The 21,806-nt window shown below is 35.6% G+C and overlaps 4 protein-coding genes across 6 annotated transcripts; 3 read left to right on the top strand and 1 right to left on the bottom strand.

The window, feature by feature from the left end:
- Positions 1–103: 103 nt before the first annotated feature.
- On the top strand, positions 104–1,143 carry mRpS18A (mitochondrial ribosomal protein S18A). The gene is made up of 4 exons (XM_029316915.2): positions 104–278; positions 487–620; positions 694–817; positions 901–1,143. Exons 1-4 carry the CDS (start codon positions 176–178, stop codon positions 1,044–1,046), a joined length of 507 nt encoding a protein of 168 aa, XP_029172748.2. The 5' UTR covers positions 104–175; the 3' UTR covers positions 1,047–1,143.
- Positions 1,144–1,331: 188 nt separating this feature from the next.
- Coprox (oxygen-dependent coproporphyrinogen-III oxidase) lies at positions 1,332–3,376 on the top strand. Of its 2 annotated transcripts, XM_029316904.2 has the most exons (3): positions 1,332–1,422; positions 1,663–2,867; positions 2,971–3,376. In XM_029316904.2, the coding sequence occupies exons 2-3, from the start codon at positions 1,688–1,690 to the stop codon at positions 3,030–3,032; spliced, it is 1,242 nt and encodes a 413-aa protein (XP_029172737.1). In that variant the 5' UTR covers positions 1,332–1,422; positions 1,663–1,687; the 3' UTR covers positions 3,033–3,376. The 2 variants fall into 2 exon arrangements, with proteins under 2 accessions (XP_029172737.1, XP_085340700.1); XM_085484574.1 differs by having other exon boundaries at positions 1,333–1,422; positions 1,663–3,038.
- Remo (Remoulade) lies at positions 3,354–10,784 on the bottom strand. 2 transcript variants are annotated; one of them, XM_085484572.1, is made up of 13 exons: positions 10,643–10,784; positions 10,117–10,330; positions 9,886–10,029; positions 9,741–9,812; positions 9,573–9,644; positions 9,357–9,428; positions 9,197–9,280; positions 8,791–9,120; positions 8,577–8,713; positions 7,670–8,515; positions 7,313–7,562; positions 6,931–7,224; positions 3,354–6,851 (listed from the first exon to the last, which is right to left on the bottom strand). In XM_085484572.1, exons 2-13 carry the CDS (start codon positions 10,302–10,304, stop codon positions 4,550–4,552), a joined length of 4,791 nt encoding a protein of 1,596 aa, XP_085340698.1. In that variant the 5' UTR covers positions 10,305–10,330; positions 10,643–10,784; the 3' UTR covers positions 3,354–4,549. The 2 variants fall into 2 exon arrangements, with proteins under 2 accessions (XP_085340698.1, XP_085340699.1); XM_085484573.1 differs by lacking the exon at positions 9,573–9,644.
- Positions 10,785–10,869: 85 nt separating this feature from the next.
- Smu1 (Smu1 spliceosomal factor) lies at positions 10,870–13,521 on the top strand. Its single transcript, XM_029316890.2, has 8 exons — positions 10,870–10,997; positions 11,098–11,164; positions 11,244–11,387; positions 11,612–11,726; positions 11,879–12,521; positions 12,608–12,709; positions 12,789–13,125; positions 13,209–13,521. The coding sequence occupies exons 1-8, from the start codon at positions 10,972–10,974 to the stop codon at positions 13,305–13,307; spliced, it is 1,533 nt and encodes a 510-aa protein (XP_029172723.2). The 5' UTR covers positions 10,870–10,971; the 3' UTR covers positions 13,308–13,521.
- The last annotated feature ends 8,285 nt before the right edge of the window (positions 13,522–21,806 follow it).

Raw genomic sequence — 21,806 nt, 5'->3', positions numbered from 1 at the left:
AAATTGTATCTAGAAATTACTAAAATTACTGAAATGTTACTTTTGCCCGTCTATATATTTTATATGTCTATGACGTTCCGTTTTCTCGATTATGCATCGCCATCTAGTATAATAGAAATTTGTGACAGTCGCTGTGCGCTGCACTGCATGTTGATAATTTTACAATTAAACAAGGATGGCGATCCTATGTCAATATATAAAACAATTTGGGAAAAGTTTAATGATACCTGAACCTATTAGAAATATATCGCTGTCCGCAACCACATGTTTAAGAGAAAGTGAGTTTGTTATTAAATATTATGTCACCTGTCAAATAGGGACTGCATTTTAAAAATCTTTTTCTGCATATTCGTCTGCTAAAATGTTATTTATATTTGTTATTAAAGTTTGCTATTAAATATTACCTGTTAAATAGGGAATGCATCTTAAAAATCTTTTTCTACATATTCGTCTGCTAAAATGTTATTTATTATATATTTGACACAGTAATCGAAAAGAAGGATGGCAAGGTTTTAACCATCGAAGCTCGTATTGTACCTAACAAGAAGGAACATCTGCAAGTGAAACTGAAATGCAAAGCATGTCCCCTTTGTGCCACAAGACTTAATGTTAAACATACAGTAAGTTCTCTCTAAGGTGACATGGTTTATATTCTATTTTGTGCTAATTTAAAGCTATTCTTATCTTTTGCAGGATGTTCTTATACTAAGTCAGTTCCTGCGAACAGATGGCTGTATGTTACCACGTAGAATAACGGGTCTGTGTGATGTGCAACAGAAAAGAGTTTCCACCCTGGTAGCTATGGCTCAGAAAGCAGGTTTGCAAGTGTTGCTTTAAATATATTGTACATTGTTTCATTTAGAAATATATGTTAATAATTGTTTTTCTTTCTTCTTATAGGCTTGATGCCAAACTTGGCTCCAAAGTGGAGTAAAAGGAATCCTAAACGTAGACGAGACTGGAAAAAATTTAACACATATTTTGATGAGAACACCATCAGACATAGATATGAAATCTATGAAGCAATAGATCAACCTAGCATATAAAACTGTATAAATAACACATGTTTACTAATTTACAATTGTTATAACGAATGAAGCAGTTATATTCGAATTTAGAAAAATATATAAATATTGCCATGAAGTAGATGTGTGTTGCTGCTTATTAAACATTTAACATCTGAACTTTTCAAGTTATTAAATTAAATGGCTTGTCATTTTATCAAAATTAATTTTATCAATATTTTATTGCAATTTTATACTAAAATAAATTTTATTAATTTCTTATGTGATAAATTGTGTGAAATTTTATTATACACGCACTGTTTTATCGAGTGAGTTTCTAACCTCGTGAAACTAATTGAATATTTCAAAACTTCAATATTTTCTTCTTGAAATTCGTGTCCATTTTTTATTTAATAGAGTAAGTATTAATAATCCTATTCTTAATCATGTTAGACAAGTGTTGAGTATACAAGGAATAGGAATTGGAAAAGATATTATTTTTCATTTTTCAAGCGATTTTTCAATCATGGATATTAATTATTAATCTAATCTAATGATCTGATATCAAATCGAAAAACTGTTTTCAATTATATAATTATAAGAATATCTTGCGTGGGAAAAATCCTGCAGAAAAATAAGATTTCAAATTTTGTTACAGATATTAATACACATAATTGAAAAGAATGGCTACAAATATCCTTTTAAGGAATTGGAAAAACCTATGTGGCCACAGTATAAACTGCTACATTACATGGAGCAAATCAAAACATCTCAAGCATATTGGAACAGGAATCTTGACAGGACTCGCAGCCTATAGTGTATCTAATGTCACCACAGTTTTTGCAGCGCACAAAGATTTGCACAATTATGTTAAAACTTTTATGGCAAAGCCTATCACGTCTGTCGAGAAATTACAGGAGGATCAGAATAACATGAGGACGAAAATGGAGCTGCTGGTGATGAAGACACAAGCAGATTTCTGCAGAGCCCTTGAATCGTTGGAGAACGATGGATCCACTTTCAGAGTGGATCGCTGGTCCAGGAAAGAGGGTGGTGGCGGTATCACCTGCGTGCTACAAGATGGGCAAGTATTCGAGAAAGCTGGCGTTAATGTCTCTGTGGTGAATGGCATATTGCCACCTAATGCGATTACACAGATGAGAGCACGTGGCAAGAAGATGGAAGACTCTGTACCCTTCTTCGCCGCAGGCGTAAGTGCTGTAATTCATCCACGCAATCCTATGATTCCTACGATTCATTTCAACTATCGTTACTTTGAGATAGAGAATTCAGATGGTACCACACAATGGTGGTTCGGAGGCGGCACGGATCTCACGCCGTATTACCTGAACGAGGAGGACGTCGAGCATTTCCATAAAACGTTGAAGACCGCTTGCGACAAGCACGACCCTTCCTACTACGCCAGGTTCAAGAAGTGGTGCGACGATTACTTCTACATCAAACATCGTAAAGAACGACGCGGCGTAGGCGGGATATTTTTCGACGACCTGGACAATCCAAGTCAGAACGAGGCGTTTCAGTTCGTGACCTCGTGTGCCGAGGCAGTCATTCCGTCATATATTCCCTTGGTGAAGAAGCACAAGGACGACGGCTACGGATACCACGAGAGACAATGGCAATTATTGCGACGAGGTAGATACGTCGAGTTTAATTTGATCTATGATCGAGGAACCAAATTCGGCCTATATACACCTGGGGCGCGATACGAAAGCATCCTCATGTCTCTGCCCTTGAATGCCAAATGGGAGTACATGCAGGAGCCCAAAGACGGCTCGAAGGAATCGCAGCTTTTGGAAGTACTGAAAAATCCGAAAGATTGGTTGGACGAACCCAAGTCGAAAGGTGCAAAAATTTAGATTGTAATGCATGTAATTCCGAAGTAATTTTCAATTGGGAACAATTATGGGATAGTACAAGGATATATGATAAATTACTATTATTTTAGTATATGATCGAGATCCGAAACAACAGAAGCGTTTATCAGTTTTGAGAGATGAGAATATATAGATGTATATAAATTTATATATTATATTTATAGATATATATATTATTATAAATATATATTACTATATATAATAATTATAAATATATATATATATATATATATATATATATATTACTATATATATATATAATATAATATAATATAATTTAATATATATAATAATTATAATATAAAATTATACATATATATAAATTTACATCACATATACTTTGCGTTCCAACTTTGAGTATTCGACATTAGGTGTGTGAAGGTTCCTGGAATGTCAAGTATTATAGAAATATGTTGTAAATAATTATGTATAAAATAGACATAGATTTTGTACAATATACACGTATAATTAGAGTAACTGGTCTTGTACAATCATACATATATTCAAATTTATAATTTGTTAAGAAATTAGTATAAAAGTTAAAATATACATATATATATGTATAAAAGTCAAAATATTAAATAGTATACAAAGAAATATGTAAAATCTTTCGAGCTATTCTCTTTAACTTATATATAAACTACACTTCATATGAATTACTTCATTCTAGAAACTTAATCAAATTCTATTTACAATATAGTACCAGGCATGATAGCCAAGAAAATTTTTTCGTACAGTTAAGATATATATGCATATATATTTGTAAAAGTCGATTGGTAATGATATTTAATCTCATAAATTTAATTTTTTTAATTCTCAGTCTTCAATTTACAGAAATAGTTTTCCTATATGTCTTTTTCAGTTTATATATTAGGCAGTTATACAAAGCATGATATCAATCTTCTTAAGATAAAATATAATATTGTATAAACTTTAGACATCATAAAAATGCAGATATCCATAAAAAATTAGAGAAAATAATTATAATACTGTAAAATATTGCTCTCAGTACAATTATTCATAGATGATAAAATTGAAAGAAAATGTTTCACAGCCAAAATAATTTTATATTCACGTCTTCACGTGATAATTCAAAAGTATTCTGGATATATGATGAGTAATGTTGTAAAAATCAAGTGTTTTGTCCTTTTTTTTAAATCCAAATTTTTTGAATTAAATTTCTTTAACAAATTGAAATCATTTAATAGCTTTGGTTAATTAGTATGTAATGTTTATATTGAGTTTTAAAATCGTCAAGCTTGGCTAAAGATATCCTATATATCTATATCTATATCTATATCTATATCTATATCTATATCTATATCTATATCTATCTATCTATCTATCTATCTATCTATCTATCTATATATATGTATATATATATATATATATATATATATATATATATATTTAATTTTTATTATATACAAATTCTTTAAATTATTTTTTAAAATGCGTGATATAAATAATAAAAATACAAATATTTAATGCTCGGAACATTATTGAACACAGTTTTAGTAGAAATTAATTCGTATATGTATAATACAAATGACACAAATGTGCTAGTTCTCATACATAAAGTTATGAAAAACAAAAAAAAATAAATAAAATAAACACGTCGTTGTAGGAAGTGAGCGAAATTATTATACATTAAACGCTTGTTTCTTTTTTAACAGGCAAATGACTCACTGGTTCATGCAAATAGATCTCATTAGCTTCGAACTGTTGAATATCACACGACTTTCTAGGCTCCAAACACGCGCTCGTTTCATTGATTAAACTAAAATTATTAATATCGTGCGAGCTGGATTTACTAATTGACGGAATATCAGCGAGAGAATCGAAATTCTTTTCTAATAAAAGATCCTTCGACTCGGGTACGTTAAACACATTATTATCTACTACATCTGACGTTTGCGATTCCTCGCAAAGATTGTCCTCCAAACTTTTGTCGGAGATGCAATGGATATTCGCCAGGGAACAGGCGTAGGGAGTTTCTGCCTGCGGTGTCAATGTACACGGATTATCACTAGCCAGGCTGTTTATCTCGAAGAGCGAACGTTCCGAACGATCGAACGATCGTCGTGATTCAGGAACTTCTTGTCCGCACAGATTCGAACCGATTGCATTCTGTACATCTGTAAGCGACGCCTTGGAGTACTCGCGATGCTGTACAATGTCGTTTAACGAGTTACAGTAACTGCTTGTTAAGGGTCTCTCATGCTCCAACGGTAGGCAGTACATACTGTTGGAGAGATACAACCGTCTCGCTGTAAGACGTTCCTCCGAAACGACTTCGACCTCATTTGCGTCACCGGAGTATCTCTTCTTCGAGAAACACTCCTCTGCGCTCTCGCAGATCTCCGGCAGGTTGTGATCGCTTCGTTCGCTGGTCATCTGCGTGTCCATCTCGGAGCTGTATTCCAGGCTACATTGTTGAGAGACGTTCCGCAGGTGCCACTCCTCATCTGTCTTCGAGACATCCGCGTCCGAGTCCGTCTGTCTCTTCGGTTGCGACGTTTCTATCGAAACGGAATTGTCCTGCCGCGCAGGACTGCCGTTGTTGATCTTCTTGATGCTACGCAACAGATTCTCCTGGCCGATGACAAAGCGTATCGGGATGTTTCTCTCCTCGGAGATGCTGCCACCGCTATCCGATAATATATTTACGTTCTTAACGTCGTTTATGGGGTTCAGTTCGACGTGTATATTGGTGTTGTTCACTTTGGCGCTGCTGCTCAGGATGCTGCGGTCCAGGCTATTGTTGATCTTCGCCGTAGGCCGGGGTATGGAAACGCAGCTGCCTCCGTCGCTTGTCGCCCCGCCGTCGCCCTGCTTCCTGGGACCGAGATTATTCTTCTTCGCGGAGTGTCTACGTTGTTTCTTGAAGAACTTCCTGGCGACGCCGCTTTGATGAGGATTGTAGAACATTTCCACGCAGGCCGACGTCGGCTCGGTGTATGTGGTGACGGAATTGTTGGAGCGATACTGTTGACGATGCAAGACTATCAGATTGGCTGCCTTCGCGCTGACAGGAACGGCGGGTGTCACGCTGTCTCGGCTGGCGGCCACAAAATCTGCGAGTTTCGAGCAGTTGTACATCTGTTGCGACTGGCTGGTGTTCCTCGATGAAGCCACGGAATTCGTATCGGATATCGCTTGAGCGGCCTGCGCGTTCGACAACGGTGGGACGAGGTTTTGCACCAGAGGCTGCGTCGGAATCGCGGCATTAGCGTCGCACACGCTTCTGGTGCGGCAACAACGATTTTTCCGCTTCTCCAGCCAGCAGCGCATCTTTAACCACTGGTTGCGAACGTCGTTGCGAGCGATTCCGTAGAAGAATAGGACGAACATACCAAGCGAGCTTACGCTAATGGTGTATATCACCGCGAATATGGTCTCTTCGAAGGGCATGGAATTCAACGGCTTCACCGTCACTGCAGCTGCGCTGGCCCAGGATATCAGGTATAATACTAGCATGACAATTTGGCCTTTCCACTGTGTAAATTGCGAGTGTTCCGGATCTTCGATGTCGGAAGAAACTGTCTGCGCGCTGCGCACGCTGTTTCTATCCCCAGAAGGATTTGGATTCGGCTCCAACAATTCCAAATCCATGTTCTCCGTTGCCTGAGTGCCTTCGGATAATTGCGCGTTTACATCGACATTCTGAATGGCACGTCTGATGAGCAAGAGGAAGATCAGCAGGTACCCGATTAAGATTCCGGACGGTATGAAAAGCGCAGCGAGCCCAGGTCCAGACGTAAGGAAGCAATAAGAGTAGCCGGCGTATTCGCGCAAATTGATCGCGCCGGAGATTCCGCAGATTATTAAGGCCACACCCCATCCAACCAGGTACAGTCCTAACAAGGGCTTGGGTAGAGGTTGATCAGGATCCACATCATCGTCAGGTATCACATCGAGGCCTGATTTCGCCAGTTTTTTGTACATATTGCTGAAACAGAATATGATCTCGCGGTTCATAATTTTGTTTTATTTATCTTTAAAATTTATTTTTATATATATACACTTACCTGGCAGATACTGCCATCCATAACAAACAACACAGAGACAAATAATGTAGAGTGAGGCCGACGCCTTGACAAATCTCGAGGTGTTCGGTTTGTTGAATGCCGATACTGTATAGAAATGATAGTAGTGCCATGGTGAACCAGGTATTGATAACAGAATGTTTCGCTTTTTTAGGCATTGTGATGGATGTATAAGAAATAATGTACGTCACGGACATGATCATCAAGCACGTTATCGTCACAAAACTTCCTATGTATATCGCCGGGTGTGAATATCTGAATTTCGCTCCATGCATGCTGCAAAAAATGACATATTAACAATAACAAGAGAATGACGATAGAAAAGAAAACTTGAAGAAAAAATATTTGCAGAAGGATTTCGTACCTATTTCCATTTATATCAAGATGCGAAACTTCCTGCAAAAGTCCATAATAACCTAATCTGTTGCAATGAAAGACTATCAAATTATTCAAGAGATTCTTCAACCGACATCCATCGCTAGTCCAAGCTCCAGTATCGTTCAACGTTTCGTCCCATACTACTGGTATCGGTACTCTTCTCCCGTTGTAATAATACAACGGTGCTTTCAACATGACGTAAACTGGTTCGGAAAGATTTCGTATCGATGCACCAACTGCAAAAAATTGACATACAATGTAAGTCATGAATCAAAATCATTCCACATAATATGAAAGTAGTACTATATAACATAAGGATATATAATCATAATTTTCGACTTACTTAGTTTACTGCCAACAATACATGTTGATATGTCCATGCTATCGTTTGAAATTATCTTGGGAAATAATCTGCTGTCGCTAAACATGGATATCATGAGCTGTTGAGCTATCACACTATCTTGTGCACGTTGCAGCAAAGAGGCAGGCAACCGAATAGAAGCTTCTATCATCTTGTCCTTCGTATCAATCGGTATGGTTCTGTTAATCGTTGTACAGTGCAAAAATCTCGCGTCTGAATCGGCATTCACGACAATATTTGTATACCACGTGCACGTTAATCCACCAAAACTGTCGCGCCTAACTCGAAACTCTTCGAGCGCTAAGTGTTTCGTGTGAGATTGTATGGACGGTGTAAATTCCGTTATACGTTCGATCGTTTTGATCAGTCTGGTGCAAGCTTTGAAGCTTATTTCCGCTCTCTTCAACATTTCTTTCGACAATTTCATCATCGAACTGACGACGTCGATCAGCATGATTCCGAGTTCCTTCTCGTCCATCAAGAAGCTCAAGTAATTCTCTATGGTTCGTACTATGAAATGGATCTCAACCGGATCTGTTAACTTTACCGAGCCGTTTCCCGTGTAATTCTTAAATCTCTTTACAGTTTCCAGCAGAGTACTCCTCGCTAGGGATAGATTTACTCTCGAAAATTGCTCCAAGATCTTCGTCGTATGAGAGACATACGGGCATAATTCCGTATTCAAGTGTTCCCACTGACCAGTCATGTTGCAGTGATAAGAAGCTGTTAAAGGTGTTTGCAATAAACGACTGCCTTCGCATGGTAGTTCTGCTTTCCATCCCACTATCGTTTTCGGCCAGGTATAAACGCCCTTGTTGTTTCTTGTTACTAGAAAAAAAGAGATTTATATTTTTAACGATTCCTTTATACTACAAAACCGTTCATTTACCTGCTAGAGGACAATAACGTGTATGCTCGGATATCACAATTACGCTGACTGCCTTGGACTTGTTACCGTTTACGGAAACCAATAAGCAATTCCATTGTCCATTGTGTTCCTCTTTAACCGGAACTATACTAAGAGCACTGAAAAAAATGTAAAAGATGTGTAGATGTTATTCAATACATGATACTTTGAAATAATCTGAAGAACTCTATATTACCTGTCTACAATGCCGCTGTCCGAAAGATATCTGTTGTCAATCTTAATGTTGGGTAAACTCTTTCGCGGATCCTTGTAAGCACTCAGGTCCACGATTTCAGCGGAAGCATTAGGATACCACAACCAATTTAATCTAGCACTGTGGTCTACTGTAATGCTAGGCGCTCTACATTTTAATGTAATTGAATCTCCAGCAAAAACTACTTGATTTTGCACTGGTCGAATTTCAATTGCTGGTGATATCCATTGACATTGAAGCTCTTCTGAAAATCTTAATTTCTTCAGAAGTTGTCCTTTGACACCTACAGGCGAGGCGCATGCTGGCGATGAACTGAAATATTAAATTGAATGTAAAAGAGTTATAATATAAATACATTGTAAATGATCCAATATGCAATATATATTACTTCAATTTAATTGTAGAATTGGAAATCCAATTACTGATCCAATATAGATCACAATTACAATTCCAGGGATTATTGGATAGGTCTCTGAAATACAAAGTATACTGTAAATTTTATGCAAATATTTATAATAAATGTAATATGTGAATTGATATATACTAACAGCTGTTTTAACGTTTTAAGTCCATGAAATGTTCCTTCTTTCAAGGTAGTTAAGCTATTTCCATTTAATTTCCTAAAATGTTGCGACATAAGTTTGTATAATACAACAAAATATTTTCTTATAAAATATGAAATAGTTTTTCATATAATAAAAACGCTGAAACGCCACTATTAAAACTAATGTGCACTAACATAAATAAAACGCGCTTTAACTTACAAGCGATCTAAGGTCAGCAAATTATCAAATAAGAATGGCGCCAGAGTAGTTATTTTATTTCCAGACAAATCACTAGAGCAATAAGGCAAAAAATATATAAGATAAAAAGTAATATATTTAAAAAAAAAAAAAAAAACATTTATATGCTATTTTATACTGTAAACTTACAGTTTTTTGAGGTTTGGTAATTTTTTGAATGCATAACTGTCTATCGTTGATATCTGATTCTGGCTTAAATCTCTGAAAACATACATTTCATAAAATTAAAAATAATTAAAGCAAACTTATAAACAACAAGTGTATAAGTTCTTACAGTTTCTCCAAATTTTCTAGGCCATTAAAACTATATTCGCCTATAGAATTAATCTTGTTTTTTGATAAATCAAGCCGTTTGAGATTTGTTAGATTTACAAATGCATCTGCTTGAATGACGTAGATATTATTTTTGCTAAAGTCTCTGTAAAAGAGTATTCAATTATTGTCATACCATATTGTTACAAACTAAAAAAAACACATACAAAGTATAAAATAATATTGTACATACAGTTGTACAAGTTCAACGCTGACTGCATTAATATCCACATCATTGATTTCTTGTAAATTATCAGTACATTTAAGACGTAGCCACTCGGCCTGAGCACCAATTGGTTTGCATGAACAGTGTTGTGGACACAGTTGAACCGTACTGATCCATGTTTGAAGCAATATTACGAACAGAAGAGTGCCTTTCATGATTAGAAGAGAATTAGACCTTCAATCTAGAAAATATAAAAATTTACACCATAAAATTCTGATCCTGAGACTCTCCGAATAGAAGTTGTATGCTCAATTGCTATTCAAAATATTTCAATATTATCTCCACTATATTTATCACGATCAATAATTGCGTTATCAAGATGCTAAAATTCTAAAAGTAAGAAAAAACAGCAGTTAAACGAGATTATGTAGAAAAAAAGTCGAATATCACACACAATAGACTTTTGTCAAAGTATCAGAGTCAAAAGGATTTTTTTTTTAAATCGTAAATCTAATGGCACGATAAGAAATAATTATATTCCAGGAATACTTACGGCCGAATTAAAGCTCTTGGCTCTCACATTGTCAAAGAGCAGATTTTAAATAGCCGCACTTTATTTGTGCAGTTTATATATTATTGATGCTATGCCAACCAAAAGAAGACTGGGGCAAAGACGTGAAGAGAGAGGAGAGAAGTGTCCGCGACATACATAAATCGATCGCAGCGGCATCTGTCTAGAATGACCAATACTAGATCAATAATGTTGCCGCGTGTCGATAGTGTCGCTAGTGGCGCATTCAAAAAAGCTTGTCTTGTCAACTTCACAACATACACATACGCATCTCTATTTTTATTTGTTTGTAAACTGTAAAATAATTCAAAATGTCGATCGAAATCGAATCTGCCGAGTGAGTAAGATTATCTTAATTTATTTTGATTATTGTAAGGTAACATCGTGATTGTGTACGCGAATTGTGTTGTGTAATAACCTCATTTATTATGTCTCAGCGTAATTCGATTGATACAGCAATATCTCAAGGAAGCAAATCTCGTGAAGACGCTGCAAACTTTACAGGTAATTTCGATATATTTTATTCTGTTAGACATAGCTAGATATTTAAATTATTTGCTCTCTAATAAATTTTTGTATACAGGAGGAGACAGGTGTGTCGTTGAATACTGTTGACAGTGTGGATGGATTTGTTGCTGATATAAATAATGGCCACTGGGACACAGTTTTGAAAGCTATACAGTCATTAAAATTACCTGATAAGAAACTCATTGACTTGTATGAACAGGTAAATGTTTTAAATCAGAAACATGCATTGAAAGTTTATGTGATTCTTTATAAAAGTAAAATGTATATTACTTAAAAGTAATTTTTGATATTTTTTAAAATACTTAATTGTAACGTACAGATCTTTCTCTTTAAATTAATAAAAAATTAAATTACATGTTGTATAAGGAATATAACATTTTTTTTAATAAAACAATATTGATGGATTTATTGTTTCTCTCTTAGGTTGTTCTAGAATTAATTGAACTACGAGAATTAGGTGCAGCACGTTCCTTATTAAGACAAACTGATCCCATGATTATGATGAAGCAGCAAGAGCCTGAGAGATACATACACTTAGGTATATAACATTATTGAACATATATATAATATATATTTTTTATACATATTATATATATATAATATATTTATATATTATATTATAAAAGTGTTATTTTTTCTGTAATTATTATAAAATATAACTTTATCATGTGATCATATCTTTCTTTACAGAAAATCTACTTGCACGTTCATATTTTGATCCACGCGAGGCATATCCCGATGGAAGCACAAAGGAAAAACGAAGAGCATATATAGCCACTGCTCTAGCTGGTGAAGTATCAGTAGTACCCTCTAGCAGATTGCTTGCTCTGTTGGGGCAAGCATTGAAGTGGCAACAACATCAGGGTCTGTTACCTCCTGGTACCACAATAGACTTGTTTCGCGGAAAAGCGGCAGTTCGCGATCAGGAGGACGAAAAATATCCTACACAGTTGTCAAAGCAAATCAAATTCGGCCAGAAATCGCACGTGGAGTGCGCGCGTTTCTCGCCTGACGGTCAGTTCCTGGTAACCGGCTCGGTAGACGGTTTTATCGAGGTGTGGAACTTTACAACTGGTAAAATTAGAAAAGACTTGAAGTATCAAGCGCAAGACAACTTTATGATGATGGAGCAAGCAGTGCTGTCGATGTCGTTTAGTCGCGACAGCGAGATGCTGGCAGGCGGCGGTCAAGATGGCAAAATTAAGGTCTGGAAAGTACAGAATGGACAATGCGTGAGAAGATTCGAAAAAGCGCATTCAAAGGGTGTGACCTGCTTGCAGTTCAGTAGAGATAACAGTCAAATTTTATCAGCTTCGTTTGACACGACCATAAGGTAAAACGAAGAAAGAATTGACAAATATAGATTATAAAGATAAATATAATATTATCTATATAACGATTTATTCTTTTTTCTTACAGAATACATGGTCTCAAATCTGGAAAACCTCTCAAGGAGTTTCGTGGTCACACTTCATTTGTTAACGAAGTCGTTTTTTCTCCAGATGGTCATAATATAATCAGGTATTATTATAAAGATTTTTATAAAGATAATTATGTCCTTTTCTGTGCGCAAATATATATCATTTTTTTTATTTTATAGTGCGTCATCAGATGGAACTGTGAAAATTTGGAGCCTGAAGACTACCGAATGCATAGGAACTTACAAATCGTTGGGAGCCGCTGATCTCACAGTGAACAGCGTGCATCCCCTTCCCAGGAATCCAGAACACTTTGTCGTATGTAACCGTTCCAATACGGTAGTAATTATGAATATGCAAGGACAAATAGTGAGATCGTTTTCGAGCGGTAAACGAGAGGGAGGTGATTTCGTATGTACAGTAGTGAGCCCGCGAGGCGAATTTATCTATTGTGTCGGTGAGGATCTTGTACTGTACTGTTTCTCCACGTCATCGGGGAAACTCGAGAGAACTCTCAATGTAAGTATATTTTAATCAGGATGTACATTTATTTTATATTCTGATAACATTCGATTTATTTAACGATATTCGATTTTTTTTAGATCCATGAAAAGGACGTGATCGGCTTGGCACATCATCCCCATCAAAATTTATTATGTTCTTATAGCGAGGATGGTTTGTTAAAACTATGGAAACCATAAAAAAGACTCAGGACACTCGTCTCTTTTTTTACTCGAACGAAGAAAGCAAGCAGACTACATGTTTTTATACATTGTAATGCAACAACATTCTTGAAAGTGGCTGCAAGATATTTAAGAATTTTGTGCGACGTAGTTAATCCATCTATTGCTTCATCGTAACGCTGTCATATCAGGTAATCGAAAATACATATATCTTGTATATACTTAATTTTAACATCTGAACAGAAAAATGCCAAAAAAAGACTGAATATTACCCGATTTCCGATGATCCCGTTCCGGTTTTATTATGTTAGATTTCGAAAAGAAAATGATTCTGGATTTTTCACGGAAAATCATCGATATATCGCTGATGCATTGAACATAACACGTTCACTCTGCGTGCAATAATAGACATCACGCTCGCCTGTATCTGATCATGCGAACCTAATCGTTACAGCGTCGCCGATGTTAGTCGAGGCAGGTAGATAGGATACAGGGTGGGTGGTTGGTCGGCTCGTTCGGGACTAACAAGTGCGCCTTCCTCTTCGTACCTATTCCCCTATATATATATATATATATATATCCCTCGTCACGTAGCGCGGGCCCTCAGCCGGCGCACGCTTGAACGTAATTGGACTCGAGCAAATAAGCAATCACTATATTTCGGCTCGGCAAATATTATAATAACAGACCAGGGTGGGGTTAACCGGGTTATCGGTATCTTACGATCGGTGGTCGGCTCAGGCGTTTTAGACAGCGCCAAAACCAGCACCGATCTGCTGCTCCTTTTTGCGCGCGTCTGCTTATGGTCGTTTATCGCGAAAAAAACGACCCTTCGTTAATATCTTTATAAAACCCTATACGCGCGAGAGAAAGTTCGTATCCGGTCGAGGGACGATCAATCAACTTGATGCACAGGACATTCGCCTAATCAAAGAACGGTTTTGTGCGAAGTGGAATTTTCTTTACTCGATGTTATATGTGAGATATTTTTCTTTCTATTTTTTGTCTTATTTTCTAGGTCCTAGGTAAGTAATTGTCGATTATAGTCTCATCTATATTTAGTTTGTTAAATTTAAAAATTTTTTGATAGAAAATTACGATTATGAAAAATAAGAACCTACTATAAATTTCTAACATAAACTTCATTTACAAAATTTCTATATATTTTTAAGTATTTTTTCAAATTTTATACTCTTTGAAAATTTTTCATAAGCAATTAATTTTATATTTTAGAATGAAAAATCCTTGTTCTCATAATACATTTTTTTGTTCAGATATGAAACGTCATGTTTCGTTCTTCAGGTTCGGTAGAACCTGCCATTTATAATGATATAAGATATAAGTGTTGCAAGATCGGCGGGATTTTTTCACAAAGTGGATTAGAAGATTGCGTGAAAAGTCACTGTCGGTTCTTTTGGCATATAATCTATACATTTTTGGAAACAATTGGACCGGAAAACCATTCCCATTTCCTTTTGATCCTCACTAATGCGACTTTAATGTCATTGGAAGTTTTTCACTTTCCCGTCTAGTTAGACCAAATAGTTGGCCCAATAATCGGTTAGGTTTTGTTGATCTCACCGTCGATTTTTCTTCCTTGTAGTTATATCCGGCACCGCCGACGGTCGTCTTTGTGTAACAAAGATTTTTTATTATTTTTTAATATTATTTACAATTTGCTACACGGAATATAATCGATAATTGATATAAGGGCAATATAGTCCTGGTAATCATTATTTTTGATTTCCTAATTTTTTGGCTATACTGAAAAAAATTGTTAATTTGACTAAACCATTCAACTAAATTACTAGTTTGTTAATTGAACATATATTATAGTATTTAAGTCAATTATACGTTTTGTTATATTTAATGTGTTATATTTAATTTAAATATTTCTTCATATATGTTCAATTAACAAAATAATATTTAGTTGAACGATTTATTTAAGTTAATAAATGTTTTTTCAGTGTACAAATTGAGGCTTAATTCATAAGTAAAATTGAAACTAATTTTTAATTAAAGTTAAAAAATTAATTAAGGCGACAAAATCTATTTTCAAATTAAATTTAATATATATATACACTGAGAAAAAATTGATAACTTGATTAAATCGTTCAACTAAATTACTATTTTGTTAAATGAACATATATAAGTATATTTAAGTAAAATGCATGTTTTGTTAGATTCAGGATGCTGTATTTAATTTAAATATTTCTATATGTTTAATTAATAAAATGGTTATTTATTTGAACGATTTATTCAAGTTATAAAGTTTTTTTCATTGTACAAATTGACGCTTAATTTATAAATAAAATTGAAACTAATTTTTAATTAAAGTTAAAAAATTAGTTAAGGCGACAAAATCTATTTTCAAATTAAATTTAAGAAAATATAAATACACTGAGAAAAAAATTATCAACTTGACTAAACCGTTCAATTAAATTACTATTTTGTTAATTGAACATATATGTGTAAGCATTTAAGTGAAATACGTGTTTTGTTAGATTTAAGATGCTGTATTAAATTTAAATATTTCTATATATGTTTAATTAATAAAATAGTTATTTAGTAGAACAATTTATTGTTAGCCATGTTAATAATTTTTGTAGTGTACAAAATATTTTTTCATATTTTATATGTTGAACATATATTGCAAGATTAACTCGATAAAAAATTTTGATTGAAAATTGAAAGAGATCTGGAGTTGACCAATATAATCAATGATTTTATATATGATGACCTATCGCGAGGATGCGTATTTCGAGAGCCTGTGAGATGATTAGACTTAATACACGCAGCGTGTCTGCGGGACTGTTTTGTGTCCGAGTAAAATGTCTATGTAATTATAAGCTGAGATCGGTGGCATTTATCGGTTGTAAAGGATTTTCGAGCGAACGATTAGGGTCAAATTAACTGTATACGTGACGATTACACGCAAAACCAGATGCCTCTCTTATAAGAATCTGGTACCATAATCGCATCCGATGCAACATGCAGTCTCGTAATCGCTACCGCGAGACGCTCGCGCATCGCTTAATTATCAATTAATAATAATACGTAGTAATGATCTCCGCTGTTCGAATGTGTAGGGGCAGGGGTAGAGAAATTGTGGAATATTAACGGAGCGATTATGTAACGAAATGTACGGAGAGAGTGATGGAGCAGATGCCCCGTAAGTTTCCCGAAAGGGCTTTAAGGAAGACGGCGAATCCCCATTGCGAGGGAGGAACTACGAGCGGTTAGTCTTTGAGAAGGAAACTCGCTCCACTAATTTCAGCTTCCTCCGACGTGATATCGTATAAGAGTGCCGTCAAACCTTATCAGATTCAAGTACAAGAACTCTCGCGCAGAGCTCATCTATTTATTTAAAATATCATTCTTTTAGATTCACAATCAGTATTTATTTTTCAGTAATTATATATAGGTTTTAAATAACAATTCTTTCGTGATTTATTATGTCATGAGATTCGCGTAAAGGTGAATCTTTGGGGAGAGGAATCATTTCAGGGTGGAAAATGTCATTCTTTTAGATTCACAATCAGTATTTATTTTTCAATAATTATAGACACTGGAAAAAATTGTGTTGTATTAACAAAGGACAGGTTAAATTGACCGGAATTCTTTTTAATGCAACAAGCACCTTGTTTGCACAACAAATCAGTTGTTTATGCAAACAAGATTGTTGTTGCATTAAAAAGAATTCTGGTCGATTTAACCAGAACTCTGTTTCGTCGATTTTCGAACAGAATTTTTGTTAAGACAAAACTTTTTTTCTCAGTGTAGATTTTAGATAAAAATTCTTCGTGATTGATTACGTTATGAGATTCGCGTAGAGGTGAATCTTTGGGGGAGGAATCATTTCAGGGTGGAAAATGTCATTCTTTTAGATTCACAGTCAGTATTTATTTTTCAATAATTATAGACACTGGAAAAAATTGTGTTGTATTAACAAAAGTCAGGTTAAATTGACCGGAATTCTTTTTAATGCAACAAGCATCTTGCTTGCACAACAAATCAGTTGTTTGTGCATTAAAAAGAATTCTGATCGATTTAACCAGAACTCTGTTTCGTCGACTTTCGAACAAAATTTTTGTTAAGACAACATACTTTTTTTCCAGTGTAGGTTTAGATAAAAATTCTTCGAGATTAATTACGTTATGAGATTCGCGTAGAGGTGAATCTTTGGGGAGAGGAATCATTTCAGGGTGGAAAATATCATTCTTTTAGATTGACAATCAGTATTTATTTTTCAATAATTATAGACACTAGAAAAAATTATGTTGTATTAACAAAAGTCAAGTTAAATTGACCGGAATTCTTTTTAATGCAACAAGCATCTTGTTTGCACAACAAATCAGTTGTTTGTGCATTAAAAAGAATTCAGATCGATTTAACCAGAACTCTGTTTCGTCGACTTTCGAACAAAATTTTTGTTAAGACAACATACTTTTTTTCCAGTGTAGGTTTAGATAAAAATTCTTCGAGATTGATTACGTTATGAGATTCGCGTAGAGGTGAATCTTTGGGGAGCGGAATCATTTCAGGGTGGAAAATGTCATTCTTTTAGATTCACAGTCAGTATTTATTTTTTAATAATTATAGACACTGGAAAAAATTGTGTTGTATTAACAAAGGACAGGTTAAATTGACCGGAATTCTTTTTAATGCAACAAGCATCTTGCTTGCACAACAAATCAGTTGTTTGTGCATTAAAAAGAATTCTGATCGATTTAACCAGAACTCTGTTTCGTCGACTTTCGAACAAAATTTTTGTTAAGACAACACACTTTTTTTCCAGTGTAGGTTTAGATAAAAATTCTTCGAGATTGATTACGTTATGAGATTCGCGTAGAGGTGAACCTTCGGGAAGAGGAATCATTTCAGGGTGGAAAATGTCATTCTTTTAGATTCACAGTCAGTATTTATTTTTTAATAATTATAGACACTGGAAAAAATTGTTGTATTAACAAAGGACAGGTTAAATTGACCGGAATTCTTTTTAATGCAACAAGCGTCTTGCTTGCACAACAAATCAGTTGTTTGTGCATTAAAAAGAATTCTGATCGATTTAACCAGAACTCTGTTTCGTCGACTTTCGAACAAAATTTTTGTTAAGACAACATACTTTTTTTTCCAGTGTAGGTTTAGATAAAAATTCTTCGAGATTGATTACGTTATGAGATTCGCGTAGAGGTGAACCTTCGGGAAGAGGAATCATTTCAGGGTGCACTTCATCGATGATATTAGCGATAGAGTGGATCTCTCTTAGCTCGTCTTTCCTCTCTAGCTCTCGTTTCCGTATTTCCGGAAGACTCCCCAATTTCGCGATCATAATTTGTTAATAATTGGACATTGGTTGTGGGCCCATGGTATAGAAGGGCCTCTTCTCGCTGGCCAACTGGCCCCAGGTGTGTGCACGAGGAACGTGGCGGACGCGTGCTTCTCCCCTCTTTTAACCTTCGTTTGCAGCCGAACGCGCTCGATTCGATTCGCTCCCTTCTTTTACTTCTTCTCGTTTTCTTATGCCTCTTACACCTCGCGCTTTTTCTCTTCCGTTTACTCTCGAAGCACCCAATTGCTCTCGTCGCGTAATTTGACGTACATGTAAATATTAATTCATCAATGCAATAAGAAATAGTGTGACGAAGCAAAACATCACCTTGTTACCTTTTTATATCAGCAACATAACAATAATATAAAAAAAACCACTTACGAACTTAATACAGAAATAGAAATAAAAAATCTTTTTTTTTTTTTTTATTCAATCCTAAATCATATTAATTAAATATTGTTTTATTTTAATAAAATTTCGACTGAATAAAAATTGATGTCCAAGTTTTGATCGAGAATACTGTAAAAGAGATGAAGGGAATATTATTGTATATAAAAAAAAACGAGACCAATAGGAGGATGATGCTATTTGTTACAAATTAGTGACAGGTTTTTGTTAATTATCGTAAGACGTGGACGAGAATTTGGTAGACGAGACGGTTAAATATCGTCGTGTGTAGTTGGAACGATTTCGGAGGTATCGCGGCGAGAAGGGATTTGCATTCGCGGAAAGGTGGCAATTACTCGCGGAACGGAATATAATGCAATTATCGAATTAACCCTCGCACCCCCACATAATTGCTCGCGACTTCACGATTTAAGTGGATAATCATTGGGAACCGGCTGACCGGGGCGAGAGCGCCGAAATTCGCCGGGAAAGAGAGCGTCAGAGAATGTGGGGCGGCAGATCGAGCATCTTTGGTGCATCGTGTAATTTACGTACGTTGCACGTACATATACATACATACACGCGCATGCATCGTTTGCCCTAATGGCGAGTTTAACGAGTGCGATCCCGCTTCCTTTCGGGAATGCAGTTCTGGATCAATGAGAAGCTTGAAAGGACTCCAATACATAGGAGCTTGATTTTTGCTGGAATTGGTTGTTCTTTTTTATATGGTGTAACTTATGTCCTGCGCTGAACAAAAGATGTACTAGTCCCAAAGTTCAATATTAGCTAAATATATTATATAATAATAGTTGTCTATTATTATTTTTTGTTCAGCAGATCATAAACTACAACATATGAAAAAACCAGCTGATCTTACTAAGATTTAATTTTATATATGTGATTAGTACGGAGTTTTTGAACCTATATAAAATCCTAGATTGAGTTCCGATAAAATTAGCTGATTTTCTCACATGTTGTAATTTATAACTTGCTGAACAAAAAATGTAATAGACTCAATGTTAAATAATAAATGGTTTGCAGTCAATCAAACACGAAAAATTAGGACTTTGCGAGTTGTTTGATTGGCTGTAACTTAATATATGAATATTTATAGCTTTGAGGCTATTACATCTTTTGCTCAACAAGTCAAGCTATATATATATATATAAAAAAAAAAAACAGCCAAGTCCACCGAGAATCGAAATCCTATCGAAATGTATTTGATGCGAGGTCCTTTCTAACTTATCTATCTTGTGTTCTTCCATCTTTCAATCTCTGTCAGTTCAGAAAAAATCGAATGTCATGAGAATAAAAAAAAAAAAAGAAAAGGAAACTCGTATCTATATGTGATGTGCGTATAATTCTCTCTTTCGAAAATTTTCTTCTCCGTTTCGGATATGAAAAATCGGTAATTTTCTGTCTGTACGCTTGTCTGTTCCTCATCGTGGAAAATCGATCGGCGATTAGTTAGTGGTAGCGTCGCAAACTCGAGAGAGAATTCTGCTATCGAACGAAGCCGGGCCACTCGATTTCACACAGGAGGGTGCCGCATTGTGTTACGTTATAGCCTTCATTTTCACCTTCGTCTCTCTTTTGCGCCTCCCTCGTTTCTTGCGCGAGCTTCATTGTTTCGCGGTCCACTGAAAAACAGTTCACATTGTATCGTCGATTTCAATGCACGAATCTCAAAATAGGGCGCGCGATTGTTTCACTTTTCTTTTGAGCCTATTCTTCTCGGCGCCGGCTAATTTGCCGACCCGACGACGATTTACGAAACGTTGGGGGATCACCAATTTCAAGAAATCTTAAAAATCTGGAACGGTGAAAATCACCATCATTATAACATTTTGCTATAACAGTGTAAAATTAATACACAGTATACAAAATAAATGCATAATGTAATGTGATAGAATTGGAAAACAAATTATATTTAAATGTAAGACGAATAGAAAAAAATTTGTTAAATGAGTATATAAACTTATTTTTTTGTGTAATCTAGGCGTGTCGTAGCATCGTGTGAAACACGATGCTTTTTTCGAATAAGAGCATTCTTAACTGTCTTATATTCTGACTGGAAACTCCGATTCAATCACGGGCACCACCCCCTCGTTTCGAAGGGCGCTTCCTCGGCCTTATAATCACTAGGCTACTGACGCTTCGAGAGCGCTTCGTATTCATTTTACGAAGCCGTGCTTGGGAAAATTCTGCGTTGCAACAGTACCATCGATCCTCGTTCTCCCCTTCCGGCTTGTCTATCTTCGATACGTTAAAAATACACGTCGAAGAACAAAAAATTGATCCAAGCTTTAATATAATTTTCTTTTTCGAAGAAAAGTATTTCCGATTTCATCGTTTCTTAAATAACGCTTAGAATTCCCCAATTAATAATTTTCCTCACAAATATTGATTTACCTACCTTTAGAATCTTGGATAGATTTTCTTCTCATTTATTTCCCTTTGGCAGTCGCGCACAAACAAGGCAATGGTTTTCTCAAGCCGCATTACAAATCACCGAAATGGGCCACCACGATTCCCGCAGTCCTTTTTCAACGGCGGTCCCTCCGAAAGTTCCGAAAATCAATTTTTTTTTCCTCGGGGCGTCAATTAAGCGGAATTTTTCCGACTTCGACGTAGGTCCGGACGAAAGAGCGCAACGACTTCGGTTTTTAGAAGCCTTAATCGTTGCTGCTCCCTGTTTCCACCGACCATTGCAATTTTCAGACTTTCGGCTACTGCAATCTCGTCCTCCTCTCGAGGGTCATTCGTCTAAGGTGTTAATCTCTCTAGAGAGGACG

Source organism: Nylanderia fulva, unplaced genomic scaffold (genome assembly GCF_048542155.1).
Source record: "Nylanderia fulva isolate GAGA-0341 unplaced genomic scaffold, ASM4854215v1 Scaffold3, whole genome shotgun sequence".
Taxonomy (NCBI): Eukaryota; Metazoa; Arthropoda; class Insecta; order Hymenoptera; family Formicidae; genus Nylanderia; species Nylanderia fulva.
This window is presented reverse-complemented; position numbering and strand designations above follow the sequence as displayed.